The sequence below is a fragment of the Lynx canadensis genome, chromosome A2 (assembly GCF_007474595.2).
Source record: "Lynx canadensis isolate LIC74 chromosome A2, mLynCan4.pri.v2, whole genome shotgun sequence".
Lineage (NCBI taxonomy): Eukaryota > Metazoa > Chordata > Mammalia > Carnivora > Felidae > Lynx > Lynx canadensis.
Window position 1 is genome coordinate 104,981,176 of NC_044304.2, and position 14,234 is coordinate 104,995,409.

Here is a 14,234-nt window from a genome sequence, read left to right on the forward strand (position 1 = left end):
TGAATTTTCTCATGATTATACTGGGGTTATGGCTTTTAGGGAAGAATACCACAAAGGAGAAGTACATCTTATTGCATGTTATCAGCAGGTAACTGATATCAACATACATTATCACTCATGATATTAACCTTGATCACTTGGTTAATACAGTGTCTACTATGTTTCTCCCTTATAAAATCACTATATTTTCCTTTCTATACACTATTATTTGGGAACAAGTCACTAAATACTGCTCACAATCAAAATGAAAGGAATTAGGCCCCATATTCTATGTGGGATACTAACTACAAATATTTGCAATTCTTCTTTAAGGAAGGTTTGTCTCCTTTCTTCCATCAATTTATTTCTCTAATCATGTCTTGATGTAGTAGGGACTCGTGGATATTTATTTATTCTTTGAGTCATATCCAGTTTATTTTTCTATGTCTGAGGCACTCCACTAGAATGTGAGTTCCATGAGGGAAGATATCTCATTTGTCTTGTTCATTACCATAACCCTAAGGCCTAAAATAATTTCTGGCAAAGGATAAACATTCAATCATATTAATGAATGAAAGATGAAATAACTTAAAACACATTTGCATGATATCTTTTTGTGTGGAATAAGCTTAGGAATTCCCTGAGCTTGCACGCATGGGTTAACAAGGCATAAAGTAATAGGAAGCCACAGAATGAAAGCATCAAAGATTAGGTAAACAGGGAAAGGCCCCCAGTATATGACAAAGGTATAGGAATAGGAAATTTCAGGATGAAAACATCCAAGATGAGGTAAACAAGATTAGGTATTCAGGGTGGAAGCCCCCAACATAGTACAATAGCAGAAAGCTGCTTTCACAGGAAGGAAGGACCAAAATAGGTAAACAGGTAAAGAGGGCTATGGATGGCAGCAGGGCAAAGTTGCCCAGAGTGGAGCTAATTAGCAAAAGAAAGGTGCCTTGTTGACCCTGATGGTAGCACGCTCTTTCTGTCTTATTCCCTAGGCTAGCTAAGATAAACAGACTCATGCCTGCCGTAAACAACCATCTGCCTGGCACCAGGACTTTGTTTTGTATTGACCCAAACCCCTAACGCCACATATATTCAAAAGCCCCTTTCCCTCACACCCATGAGTTAATGTTCATGGTTTCATGGTCCCTTTGTGCATGTCCATCAAGCTTGTAAGCCTTCTGATCCTAATAAAAATGAGCAAGGACCCTTACTCGTGTCTCGTCTCTTCCTCGACATTAGCCTCTCTCGCATTTCAATCCTGCGTCTGCTCTCTTGCTGGACAAGAGAGAACTCTAGACCCAGAATCTACGACATCTTTCACTCACCATCCTCATCCTTTAATTAAAAAGGGTGAAAGGGCATGAGGAAACCAAAGAAGTTTTAACAAACTCAATCGTTATGTTCAATGGGAGGAATGGCAAGAAATCTGCTTTGATACTTTCACATCAGCAAATATTTCTGATATTGGCTCACTTAAGATCTTGGTAAAAAATCCTAAACAGATTTGGCCAATTTAAACCGAAATTTAGCTTCACTCTAGCAATAGTGGCAGACCAAGACTCAGTGAGATTTGTATTATCTCAACACAACCTATCCAGAGAATGGCCCAAACAGAGCAACACACAGTTCTGTGACTAGTAGTTCATGGATATTACTCATGTTTTCTTACCTTCTGCACAATATCCCATACATCCTTGAGTGGGCTGTAGTAAGTACACAAAAAATTTTCCACAGTTTCTTACAGACACTGGGATTTGAAAAGACAGCAGTCTTTTGTAGCGTTAAACAAAAAATGCCATGTGGCACAAGCTGTCAGTTGCTTGATCTCTCCAGGTGAAGGCAGTGTCTCTGAATCTCTCAGGGATAGCCAGATGGGGGCCTGTGTTCCACAGTGATTCATCTTTTGCAATAGAGAAAACAAAAGTTGAAAATCCAAGTTATTTTCACATGTGATAGATAAATCAACTTTGCATTTTTTTCTGAACCACCTTTAAATATTAAGTTATCATTTAAAAAAATCTAATAACTTATACCTGTACTATAAAAGTATCTTTATGGAATATTAAATTTAAGGTAGATTGCTCATAATTAATATAACCTTACTCAATTTAAATTTATTCTGTTACTTTTGTATTATGAACAAGAGAAATTCAGTATCAGATAACTTACTATCATAGCAATATTTTAAGGTAAGATAGGTGAATCTGAAGTTATCTTAATACAGAGCAAAAAGATAAACTCACCTTGGAGATTTCTTCTGAAATTACTAAATATAGTATATGTAAGAAGTTAATGCATGGTTCAAGAGGTATCAAAAATCAGGGGAGAAGGAAAGGACTGTTCACAATTTGGTGATGAAACAACTGGTTGGCGATTTGGGGAAAGAAAGGAAGTTAAAGCCTCACTTGAAGCCAATTAGCAAAATCGCTTCCAGATGGAAAATGGAATTAAACAGAAAACTAATCCAGGAAAAATAAGAAGAAACTATATTGACTTGGGAAGGCACTTGCTAAATGCATGACCTTGGGACAGGAACTCAACATCCATCTTTTCCTTTTGTTCTAGGTGGATTGCAGAATGTACCACACTGTACTATGGTGAGCTATAAACATAATTATGCACACAACATAATTTCTACATAGCAATGACTCAGTAATTATTAGCCAGATTATAGCACTCAGTATATTATTATCCCCATGCTTAATAGCAAAGGAAATCATAAAGGAAAAGACTAAAAATTGTGTTTAAATAATAATTTTAAAAATATAAGACAAATAAGAATTTAATAGGAAATTATTTAATAGGATTATATTATCACATTATTATATTATTTAATAATGATATATTATTACCCACTTAAAAACTAAGATCACAAGGGCACCTGGGTGGCTCAGTAGGTCAAGCATTTGATTCTTGGTTTTGGCTCAGTTCATGATCTTGCAGTTCATGAAACTGAGCCCCGTGTCAGGCTTTGCACTGACAGCACTGAGCCTGCTTGGGATTCTCTCCCTCTCTCTCTCCCCCTCCTCTGTGGTCTCTTCTCTCCTTTCTCTCAAAACAAAAAAATATTATTAGAAAGGGTACTTTTATCTACTGCTACTGAAATGAAATATTAGCATTGTATTTTCTAAAAACAATTATATGTATCAAAAAGATACTAACCTCCACTAATTTTACTTATAAAATAATCTTACTAAATACACTAGTGATAGAATATTATGTTCAAAATTAATTTTAAAGAATATTCAACAGCATAGGAAAATGTTAATGCTTTAATGGTACTTGAAAAAAGCATGTTATGCAATTTAACATGTAGCATGAACCTTAAAGAACAATATGAAAAGAGGGAATGACAGAAAAATGTGAATGGAGGTATGACTGTGGGGTGGATGATGAATGAATGAATGTTATTCTATTAAATGTCTCTTATTTTCTAAGTTTTCTGTAGTGCACATAAATTACTTTAAACATTATAATAGACATTTATTTACACAGACATGTATCCTGTAGAGTTAAAAAAAAAAAAGATCACTTCTCCAGTTCGATGCTGCAAAGCCTTGGTTCAAGTAGGAGATGAAAGAGTGGGGGCAGAGAACACTTCCTCATGGGGGCACAGACCCAGCGGAATCATCTCACCTTTACATTTGTGTCAGGTTCTACATTCAATTATAGTTAGTTCAGCCAAAGAAAAAGAACGCAAATATTTAAGGATGTAGTGAATTTCCTGTAATTTCTTCAAATTTTACTTTTAAATTCTGATTTTTTTGTTTATCACAACAAAATGCCACAATAGTGACAAGCAAATAAACAAAAAGGAAAAAATAAGATAGCCACAATGTCACCACTTAAAATTAAATATTGTTAAAATTTGGATATTTTTACTGAGTTTTTTTACATTGTTGTTTAAAAGGGAAAATAATTCCTGCTTCTGCATAATTCACAAAAGGTGAGTAACAATAAGGGGAATGAACCTTCTATTTAAGACTGACAAGAAATGAAGTACTTGGAATATACATTATTTTACTGTTAGCAGGTTACTTGTGTGTGGTTCAGGACATGAGCTCCGGGGACTGGTGGTCTGTGATCAAAACTTGGGTGTTTGGGTAGCTGGGTAACTCTAGTAGGAGTGTTTCGCCTAAGAATCTATGTTTCCTGTGCTATATGATGGAAATAATGATGACAGGTTACATTGTAGAGCCATTGTAAAAACTACATAAGATATTGTAGGTAAAAACCCTTGGTGGACTGCATGAGCATAACATTAACCATTGCTATTACTATTACCATGAGAACAGGGAACATGGAAATACCTCTTTGGATTAACTCAATCTTGATACACAAGCAAAATAATATTTTAGAGTGAGAAATAAACTGGTTGTAACAAGATTCGACCCTCATGAAAACATACATAAGGAAAAGCACATGTAGTTCTTAGTGAGTTGAAATACCTCAACACATTTGGTTGGCATCTCAGCAGGTCTGTCAAAGATGAGAAACCGATACCATCCGGGAGACAGGGAACGGTCACACACCAGGTTTTGAAAGGGAGAATGCTGGAGTTGCAACGAGTCAAAATGCACACTTCGGTAAGGGCTCTGAAGAATCTGGTGTCCCCCAGGAGAGCACTCCTGAGCTAGGCGGGAAAGACAGTATCTTAAGTACGCGTTTCCTTCATTAACATGGGTTAGTCCTCAATTAAAATTGATTCTTTCCCCAAATTAAACAAATAATCCACAACTGCACATAAGGACCATCAGAAATGTCAGGGTCTCATAGTAAGTCAAAGATGTATTCCACTTTTCATAAAGGCAATAATCCAGTCAGCAAAGTGTAGGATGTGCTTTTGAGGTACTTGAGCTTCAAGAATTTTATTTTCATTTAATTTGGACAGTCAATATTGTTATCACTGTTGACATAGGTTTTTGTTGTTGGTGTTGTTTTTTTTTTTTTTTTCATTCTTTCCGTCTGAAGTTACAGCCCCTATAAGCCTCCTCTTGAGGATGGCCTTCCAGGTTTGAATGCCATTACTGACCCTCCATAACCTGCTTTCCTTCCCAGTAACTATAGGTCCCCCAATATCCATCTCTACCAAGTCCTGAAAGGCAACAAAGAAAATTAAGCTTTTAATGCTAATCTAATTTTTGCAAAATGCTCTCCTACTGAAGCTTCCTGCATTCTTCAGTACAGGAAAGAATATAAAGTTGTCAAGATTTTTTCTTTCTTTTTTCTTTCTTTCTTTTTTTTTTTTTTTAAGATAAGTATTGGAATACCTTTTTACTACCAAACACAGGAAAAGGAATGGGGTTCAGGGGTACAGTTTTGAAGGAGAAAAGAAGAGTTCCGTAGTTTTTTGGGGAAGTTGTCTTAGCGGCACTTGGCCTGGGAGATACTTCAGTGAAACCCACAGAGGCAGAACATCAGGCTCTCCCATCAAGAAGAGAGAAGCAGGGGCGCCTGGGTGGCTCAGTCGGTTAAGCGGCCGACTTCGGCTCAGGTCGTGATCTCGCAGTCCGTGAGTTTGAGCCCTGTGTTGGGCTCTGTGCTGACTGCTCAGAGCCTGGAGCCTGTTTCAGATTCTGTGTCTCCCTCTCTCTGACCCTCCCCCGTTCATGCTCTGTCTCTCTCTGTCTCAAAAATAAATAAAAGTTAAATTTTTTTTTAAAAAAAAAAGAGAGAAGCAGATGTCAGAAGAAGAGACGTCCTAGAAATATGACTCTTGTTTGAGCTTCCTGTACTCTCGCATGATAGGGAGCAGAGAACTGCCCTTATTTGGGTACCAGAGTTTCTTGTTGACACAGTAGGTAGAAAATCTCCAAATATTAGCTATTACATACACTGAAGGAAAGCACTATAAGATAATATCCATGAAATTGAAACGGGAAAGAAAAATCCAATCATTACTAAGGTACCTCACTATGGGACAAATTTATCTAACTGAACAAAACTCTCAAACATATATACATAATTTTAGGTTACAGAGGTGTTTTTCAATCAAAATCAATTTCTGAACTTAAGGGCATAAACTAGAAATACTAATTTGCAAGTAGATATCATAAATGTAGCTTATACAATTTTTTATTATGATTGTTTGCTGTTCATTTTGTTGTTTGTAGATATTACAATTAAATTGCACAAAATGTAGTGTTCTTAAAGAATTTTTAGAGTAAAAAAGTTTAGGAATAAGCACAAAAGTTTCCTCTTCCTTTTATCTCTTGCTATACCAGTTTTAAATTTCCCAAGAAAAATGTAATCCAAAAGCTCTATTGACTTTAATGATCTCAATCTGTCAACACTGGATAAATATTTCATAAAATGTGTATGGATGGAACTCAGGGGATGTGCTATCATTTCATCTAATTTTGAAATAACTCTAAGGTCCTATCAATACCAGAACACTGTACCTGGTTAGAAACTAAGGAAATATTTAAAAAGAGATTCCTAGTGAGGTTTGCATGAATTATTGAGATGTTTTCTCTGTTCTCTTTCCTGCAGTAGAATTTTGTGTTCGGAAAAAAGTCACTAAGTCCATCTCTATTCTGTGTGGTATTTCTTCTTCCTAAGTGCTTCTGTAGCTCTCACATTTTCTCTAATTTTACACTCTCAATAACTGTTTTCTAGTCCAAAGCTGAAGATGTAATAAATATAGTAGCAATCACAGTGTAACATCAGCAATACCAAAGAACTATATATCTACACAGAATTGTTAGACCTGCATTTATTTTTATTTAATATTTATTTTAGAGGAAAATTCTTAAATCATATAAATAATAACAGCCCATATTTTTATATTGATCATTTCAGTTTTTTCTAAAAAATCTACTTGTCTTTTTAAAAATGTTCAAGGTCTCTGTAGAAAATTTTTAAATCTTATTAGTAATGAACAAGCCACACTCTTAAAAATCTCATGACAGCCTTAACTTTAGAATGCAGTACACAATTAACAAAGTGAGAATTATAAGGATAGTTTTGGTTTCCATTTGGAAATGTGGGGACTCAGCTCCTCAAATACTAATAGTTCTACAAGCCCATCTCACTTATTCATGACGTGAATGGTGTGCTAAGCTTTCTAGCAAACTTCCAACATAACTTTTCCCTCATAAAAAAGTACATATAAAATATTCACTTAAATTTACATATCCATTTATTTGAATCCCAATAGATTTAAATAAGTGAGACAGCATATATAGGATTTAATAGGATATAATACCTGGATTTCAAATACTGTAGGAGAATGTGTCAAGTTATAAAGGATACATAATGATACAGTATAAAAAAACTCTTCTAGTTTTATTTGTACATAAAAGGTAACCTGTACTAGATTGTTTTCTAGTTTAACACAATGGCCAGGATTCTTTAAGATTCATAATTAGTAGACAAAAAATTTGTTAAGAAACTAGATAAATCACTGTATTTTTAAGAGATGAATAGGCTTAATGCCTGAAACAGGGACTTCATAATATTTGAGTTTATAATTAAAAAACCTTTGGTATATTGCCCTATGGGAATTTCAAATATTTGTAAATTTTTGAAAATCTGCTAGCTTCCCTAAAGCTTCTGATATTCAAAATAGAACTGTGAGTTCTGCAACAACACAAAAGGCTGAAAAACAAGGTCAGAGAGTGTCTAGTTTGCTAAATCTCTTTACCTTGCCCTGCTTTGTATGTCAACAGGCAAACTGAATGCTTCTTGTAAAGAATAAAAATAGATTGAAAGTAAAAGTATGGGCAATATCATGCAAACAGCAACCACAAGAAAACTAGATTGTCTGTATTAATATCAGAAAAAAATCTTTAAAAATAGTACCAGAAATAAGGAGGGGAATTTTGTAATGATGAAAGGTTCAATCCATGTGGAAGATATTCAATTACTAATACACACACACACACACACACACACACACACCTAATAAGAGAGCATGAAAATATATCAAGTTAAACCTGACAGAAATGGGAAAAAGTACATACTTCAACAGTAGTAGTTGGGGACTTCAATATTCCACTTTCAATATAAATACAAAACTGGGCAGAAGATAACAAAGAAATAGAGCTACAGCAGTACTATAAACCAACTTGACCTAAAAGACATCTATAGGACATACCTGTCAAAACCAGCAAATACAAGTTCTTCTGAAGTGCATATGGAACATTGTCCTGGATGGACAATAAACTACACCACAAGATAAACCTCAATAAATTAAAAAAAAAAAAAAACAAACACAAGTCATGCAAAATATGTTCTCTGACCATAATGGAATGAAATTGTGAAACAGCAAAAATAAATGTAATTAGCTTACAATACGTGTAAATTAAACAACCCAGATAAGTGATGACTCAAAAAGAAATTAAGAAGGAAATGACAAAATACACTGAAAAGATTAAAACAGATACAGTATATTTATGAGATGCTGTCAAAGTAGTACTTAGAGGGAAATTTATAGACATATATCCTTACATTAGATAAGAATAACATCTCAATGTAATAAACTAACCATGTACCTTAAGACACTGGAAAAAGAAGAGCATACTACATCTAAAGGAAGCAGAATGAAGGAAATTTTAAAGATTAGAGAGGAAATTAATGAAATTGAGAATAGAAAATCAATGGAGAAAGTCAATGATATCAAAAGCTGGTTCTCTGAAAAAAATCAACACAACTGGCATATCTCTAACTAGACTGAGAACAAAAAGACTCAGTTACCAGAATCTGAAATGAAATAAGAGACAGCACTACAGATCTTATTAAGGAATATTATTACAGACAGGTATATGTCAATAAATTAGGTAACTTAGATGAGATTGGAAAGTTCCTAAAAAGACACAAACACCAAAACTTACTCAAGAGAAATAAGCAATCCAAATAGATTTGTATCATGTAAAATACTGAGTAAAAAAAAAAAAATACAACACAACACACACAATAAAGACCAGATTCAGATGGTATCAATGCTGCATTCTACCAAACATTTAAGGAATAAACCATTTCTTCAGAAACACTTCTAAATAATATATAAGGATGGAATACTAGGGGCACCTGGGTGGCTCAGTCAGTTGAGCATCCAAGTCTTGATTTCGGCTCAAGTCATGATCACAGGGTCGTGGGACCGAGCCCTGAATCCTGTTCCATGCTGAGTGTGGAGCCTGCTTAGGATTCTCTCTCTCTCTCTCTCTCTCTCTCTCTCTCTCTTTCCTCTCACCCTCTGCCTCTCTCCCCTGCTTGCACTCTCTCTATCTTATATATATAAATAAAGTTTAAAAAATTAAAAAAAATTAAAAGGATGGAACACTTCCAGACTCATTCTAGAGCCCAGTATTACTGACACCAAAACCAGAAAAAAGGTATCACAAGAAAAGAAGACTACAAACCTATGTATCTTTTGAATATGGAAGCAAATGTCCCCAGCAAAATATTGGCAACATGAATCTAGAAATTAGACAAAGAATTATAAACCATGACCAAGTGGAATTTCAACCAGGTGTGCAAGGTTGATTTAACATCCAAAAACTAATCAACATAATATTCCATATTGATATAATAAAAAATAAAAATCCATAAGTGATTTTCAATATCCAGAAAAACTCATTTGAGATAAATCTAACACTCTTTATGTGTGTGTGTGTGTGTGTATACACACATACATAAAAAGACTAGGAGTAGAATGTAACTTCTTCACCTGATAAAGAGAATCTACAAAAAACCCTACAGGTTCATACTTGAAGAAATACTGGATGCTTTCTCATAAGATCAGGAATGCCTGCTCTCATGCTTCTATTCAACATGGTATTTCAGGTTCTAACTCTGACAACTAGGAAAGATAATAAACAAAAGGTATCCAGATTGAAAAAGAAGAAGTAAAACTATCTCTATTCACATATGACATGATTTTTTATGTAAAAATTCCTAACAAACCCACACATACAAAAATTATAATGAACACATTTAGAAAGATTTCAGGATACAAAATCAAGATACAAAATTTAATTATACTCCTACACATGTGCAAAGAATAGACTGAAAATGCAATTTAAAAAATGATTTGAGGGTGCCTGGGTGGCTCAGTCAGTTAAGCATCTGACTCCTGATTTTGGCTCAGGTCATGATCTCACAGTTTGCGAGATTGAGCCCTACATTGAGCCCCACTTTGGGCTCTGTGCTGACAGTGTGAAGCCTGCTTGGGATTCTCTCTCCCTCTCTATCTGTCCCTTCCCCTCTCACGTGCATGCATGTTCTCATTCTCTCAAAATAAATAAACTTTAAAATAATGATTTCACTTACATAGCTTCAAAAGAACAAATTACTTAGGGATAAATTTAATAAAACAGTGTAAATTTAAGTATCACAAAACATTGTTGAAATAAATTAGAAATCTATGTAAATGGAAATACATCCACATTCCTAGATCATAAGATTTAATGTTAAGATTGCAATCTGCCCCAAATTAATAAGAAGGTTCATCCTATCAGAATCCCTATCAGAATACCATGTGACTCCTTTGTAGAAATTGGCAAACTAATACGAAATTTATTTGGAATTCCAAGGGACCCAGAATAGCTAAACCATTTCTTAAAAAAGAAAGACAAAATAGGATGAATTATATTTTCCTATTTTATAATTTACTACAAAACATCAGCAATCAAAACAGCATCATGGTGAATAAGGATGAGTATAGATCAGGCGCCTGGGTGGCCCAGTCCATTGAGCATCTGACCTCAGCTCAGGTCATGACCTCACGTTCTGTGGGTTCAAGCCCCGTGTCAGGCTCTATGCTGACAGCTCAGAACCTGGAGCCTGCACCAGATTCTGTGTCTCCCTCTCTCTCTGCTCCTCCCCTGCTCATGCTCTGACTCTCTCTCTCTCAAAAATAAACAAACATTAAAAAAAAAAAGGATAAGCACAGATCAGTGAATAATATGGAGAGTCCAGAAATAAACCCATGTATGTATCTATGGTTTTCAACTGATTTTCAGCCTAGGTGCTAAGGTCATTTCATGGGAAAGAACAGTCTTTTTCAATGGTGCTGGGAAAATTGGATATTCACATGTAAAATAATAAACTCGGACCCTTATGTTGTGCCATGTATAAAAATTAACTCAAAATGTATAATCAAAGACCAAAATACAAGATATATACCTATAAAACTCTTAGAAAAAACATTGGGGTAAATCTCCATGACTTTAGATTTGGCAATAGATTCCAAGAAATAACAACAAAAAACAAGCAACAGAAGAAACGATAGATAAATTGGATTTCATTAAAATTAAAAACTCCCATACTTCAAAAGACATTATCAAGAACGTGAAAAGACAAGTCAGAGAATGGGGAAAAAATTGCAAATCACATATCTAGTAAGATAATTGTATTTATAATACATAAATAACTCATCACTCACCAGCAAAGCATCTGAGTAGTATTTCTTCAAAGAAGATATACTGGTACCAATAAACACATGAAAAAATGCTTGCCATCATTAGCCACCAGGAAAACACAAATCAAACCACAAAAAATGTCACTTCATACGAAATAAGATGGCTAAAATAAAAATCTCAATGTCGACTGGGATGTGGATGCATTAGAACCTCACACATATGAGACTACAAAACATGCAGCCACTTTGGAACCAGCTGTTCCTCAACAGGTTAAGCAGAATTACTCCATGATCCAGTAATTCCAGTAATAAATATGCTTCTAGATATATCCATGCCTAAGAGAAATGAAAACAGGTGTTCACCCAAAAGCTTGTACCAGGATGTTCACAGTAGCATTACATATAATGGCCCAAAGGTGGGGGTGCCCAGGTGGCTCAGTCAGTTAAGCCACCGACCCTCGATTTTGGCTCAGGTCACGATCTCACAGTTCGAGAGTTTGAGTCCCCCTAGTCAGGCTCTATGCTGATGATGCAGAGCCTGCTTGGGATTCTCTCTCTCCCTCTCTCTGTCTCTCTCTGCTCCCCCCCCCCACAAAATAAATAAATAGAAACTTAAAAACGTGGCCCAAAGGTGTAAACCCCAAATGTTCATCAACTGATGAATGTACAATGTAAATACTTAGAGTGGAAAATTACTCCACCATAAAAAGAGATGAAGTACTAAATACAGTACAATATGAATGAACCTTGAAAACATAAAGCTAGGTGAAAAAAGTCAGTCACAAAAGGCAGGCTGCTGTATGATTCCACTTATTAAAATGTCCAGAATAGGCAGATGCATAGAACAGAAAGTAGATCAGAGATTGCCTATGGTTGCAAAGGTGAGACGGTAATGGAGGGAAGAGGGGACAGAAAGCTGGAGTACAGTATTTCTTTTTCAGATGATAAAAATGTCCTATAACTGACGGCAGTGGTTGCACATATCTGTGACTATACTAAAAAACAGACCACTGCATACTGCAGTAACTGCTGCACACTGTAAATGAGTGACTTATATGGTACAATAAACTGTATTTCAATAAAGCTGTTTGAAAAAAATATTTTCTATCCTCTCTCCTTCCATCTTTATTAGATATAAAAAACTTATCAACTTTACCAACATATGAACTTAGAACTTGGTAAGGGTTAATATTTGCCCTCAGTAGGGAAATTATAAAGCTATATAAAGGCAACAAGGGGTTTTGTGCTGTATGGCAAACATTGAAGCAGATACTCTCTATAAATATTAGTCATTTTTCTGGAAATATTTTATCTAACTATAATAAATGCATATTTAATGCTTTTTATGTTTAACAGTTCTTCATGAAAATCTAGTGAATCTGAAAGCAAACGAAAGAAGGTGCAGACTAATGATACCTTGTTGAAGTATCATTTCGGGAAATAATATATTGGGTTTTAATATTCTTTTTAAAATTTTACATGGGAAAGTGCTTTCTCTCCCCCCTCCTCTTTTTACAAAGCAAATTCACCTTAGTAACATACATTGAGATCAACAAGATGATAAGACTAAATTATACCCTAAGCAATTATAAACGTATTTTTTTTCAAGGGGCAGATATACACAGATCAGATTTATTTCTGAAAACATACAAGGAAATTTACAATATAATAAGTCACTTTCATTTAATATTCCCAACTATCCGCCCACAAAAAGCAATCAGGAAGAGCTAACTAATGTTTTAACTTCCCTGTATTCTAAACTGTCCTCTTTTTAATGGATTAAAGATGCAGGAGTGGTGCTATTTTCTTCGTAGAGATCTCTTCTACAGCAGCAGGAGGGATTCTAACAGATATACTAAAATATCATACACAGAACTTAACGTATTGATTTATTGTAGAGATAAAATGTTCATCAATTACTTATTTCCAGCGGTGGGGTGGGAGTGCAGATGTCCAGCAGTTTGGAACTTACTCTTTGCGGGTAATTCGGCTTCACTTGCCACTAGGATGCTGGCAAATCCAGCAAAAGTTTCTTACAGTAGAGTCCTTAAAGAGCAGGATATCAGCAGGAAACAGAACCGAGGAACACTAACAGGACTGAGGGTCTTAGAGCGGGAGAAGAGGAGGCGACAAACTCCTGAGCACGAAGAAATCACGCAGAGCCGAAGGGCTGCAAACTGACCAAAGAGGGCAGAAGGGCAGGGCAGAGGTCGGTGAGGGTCAAGTATCAGATGCGGCCATAGGATGCACAAGGACGCTCCAGTGTCATCCGGGAAGTCAGCCCCTTTCTCCCTAAGGTCCGAGTGGCGCCCCAGCGCTCCCTTCCGCCTGAACCCTACCTTGCCAACCTTGTCCCGGGGCCAGGAGCATAAGCGCCAGCGCCAGAGCCCAGACTCGGCCAAGCATCGCTGCCGCCGCACTTGAGGTCCCAGGCTTCGCAGGGCCCGGGCCGTGGGTGTAAGCAGGCTGCGGACACCTCAGCCCTCCTATCACAGGACTTTCTCAATCCGTTCCTGCTCAGTCTTCAGGGACGCTGCATGTCCCCGCTCGGGGGAATCAGCTGTCCTTTCCTGGGACACAAGCGAGAGTCTTCCGCGCAGCCCCTCGGCGGCGACTCTCCTCCCACAGAAGCCCCGCCCGTCCATCGGAAAGCCACGCCCACCTTTTCCCGGGGAGACCAGGTCCTGCAGGGTCCAGGCTGTAGCACACCCACCACCTTGGATCTCAAAGGCAGTCGTACATCCAGGGCAAGCTCACGGGATATAGCTTGGCACCTCGAGTCTCACTGTCTTAACAACGCTTTAAGAAAAACTGATAATCCTAGAAATTGTTCAGATGGATCTCCAATAAAAGCAGCTTTGTGAGGTTCTGTTGGAAGGGGCAG

General features: G+C 36.4%; 1 protein-coding gene across 1 annotated transcript in view; it reads right to left on the reverse strand.

The window, feature by feature from the left end:
* The window catches only part of VWDE (von Willebrand factor D and EGF domains), a 77,709-nt gene extending 63,953 nt beyond the window's left edge, over window positions 1–13,756 (reverse strand). Inside the window, 4 exon segments of the mRNA XM_030294831.1 lie at window positions 1,658–1,750; window positions 1,753–1,888; window positions 4,437–4,621; window positions 13,690–13,756. Of these exon segments, the coding sequence (XP_030150691.1) occupies window positions 1,658–1,750; window positions 1,753–1,888; window positions 4,437–4,621; window positions 13,690–13,756 (481 nt within the window).
* Window positions 13,757–14,234: the final 478 nt, after the last annotated feature.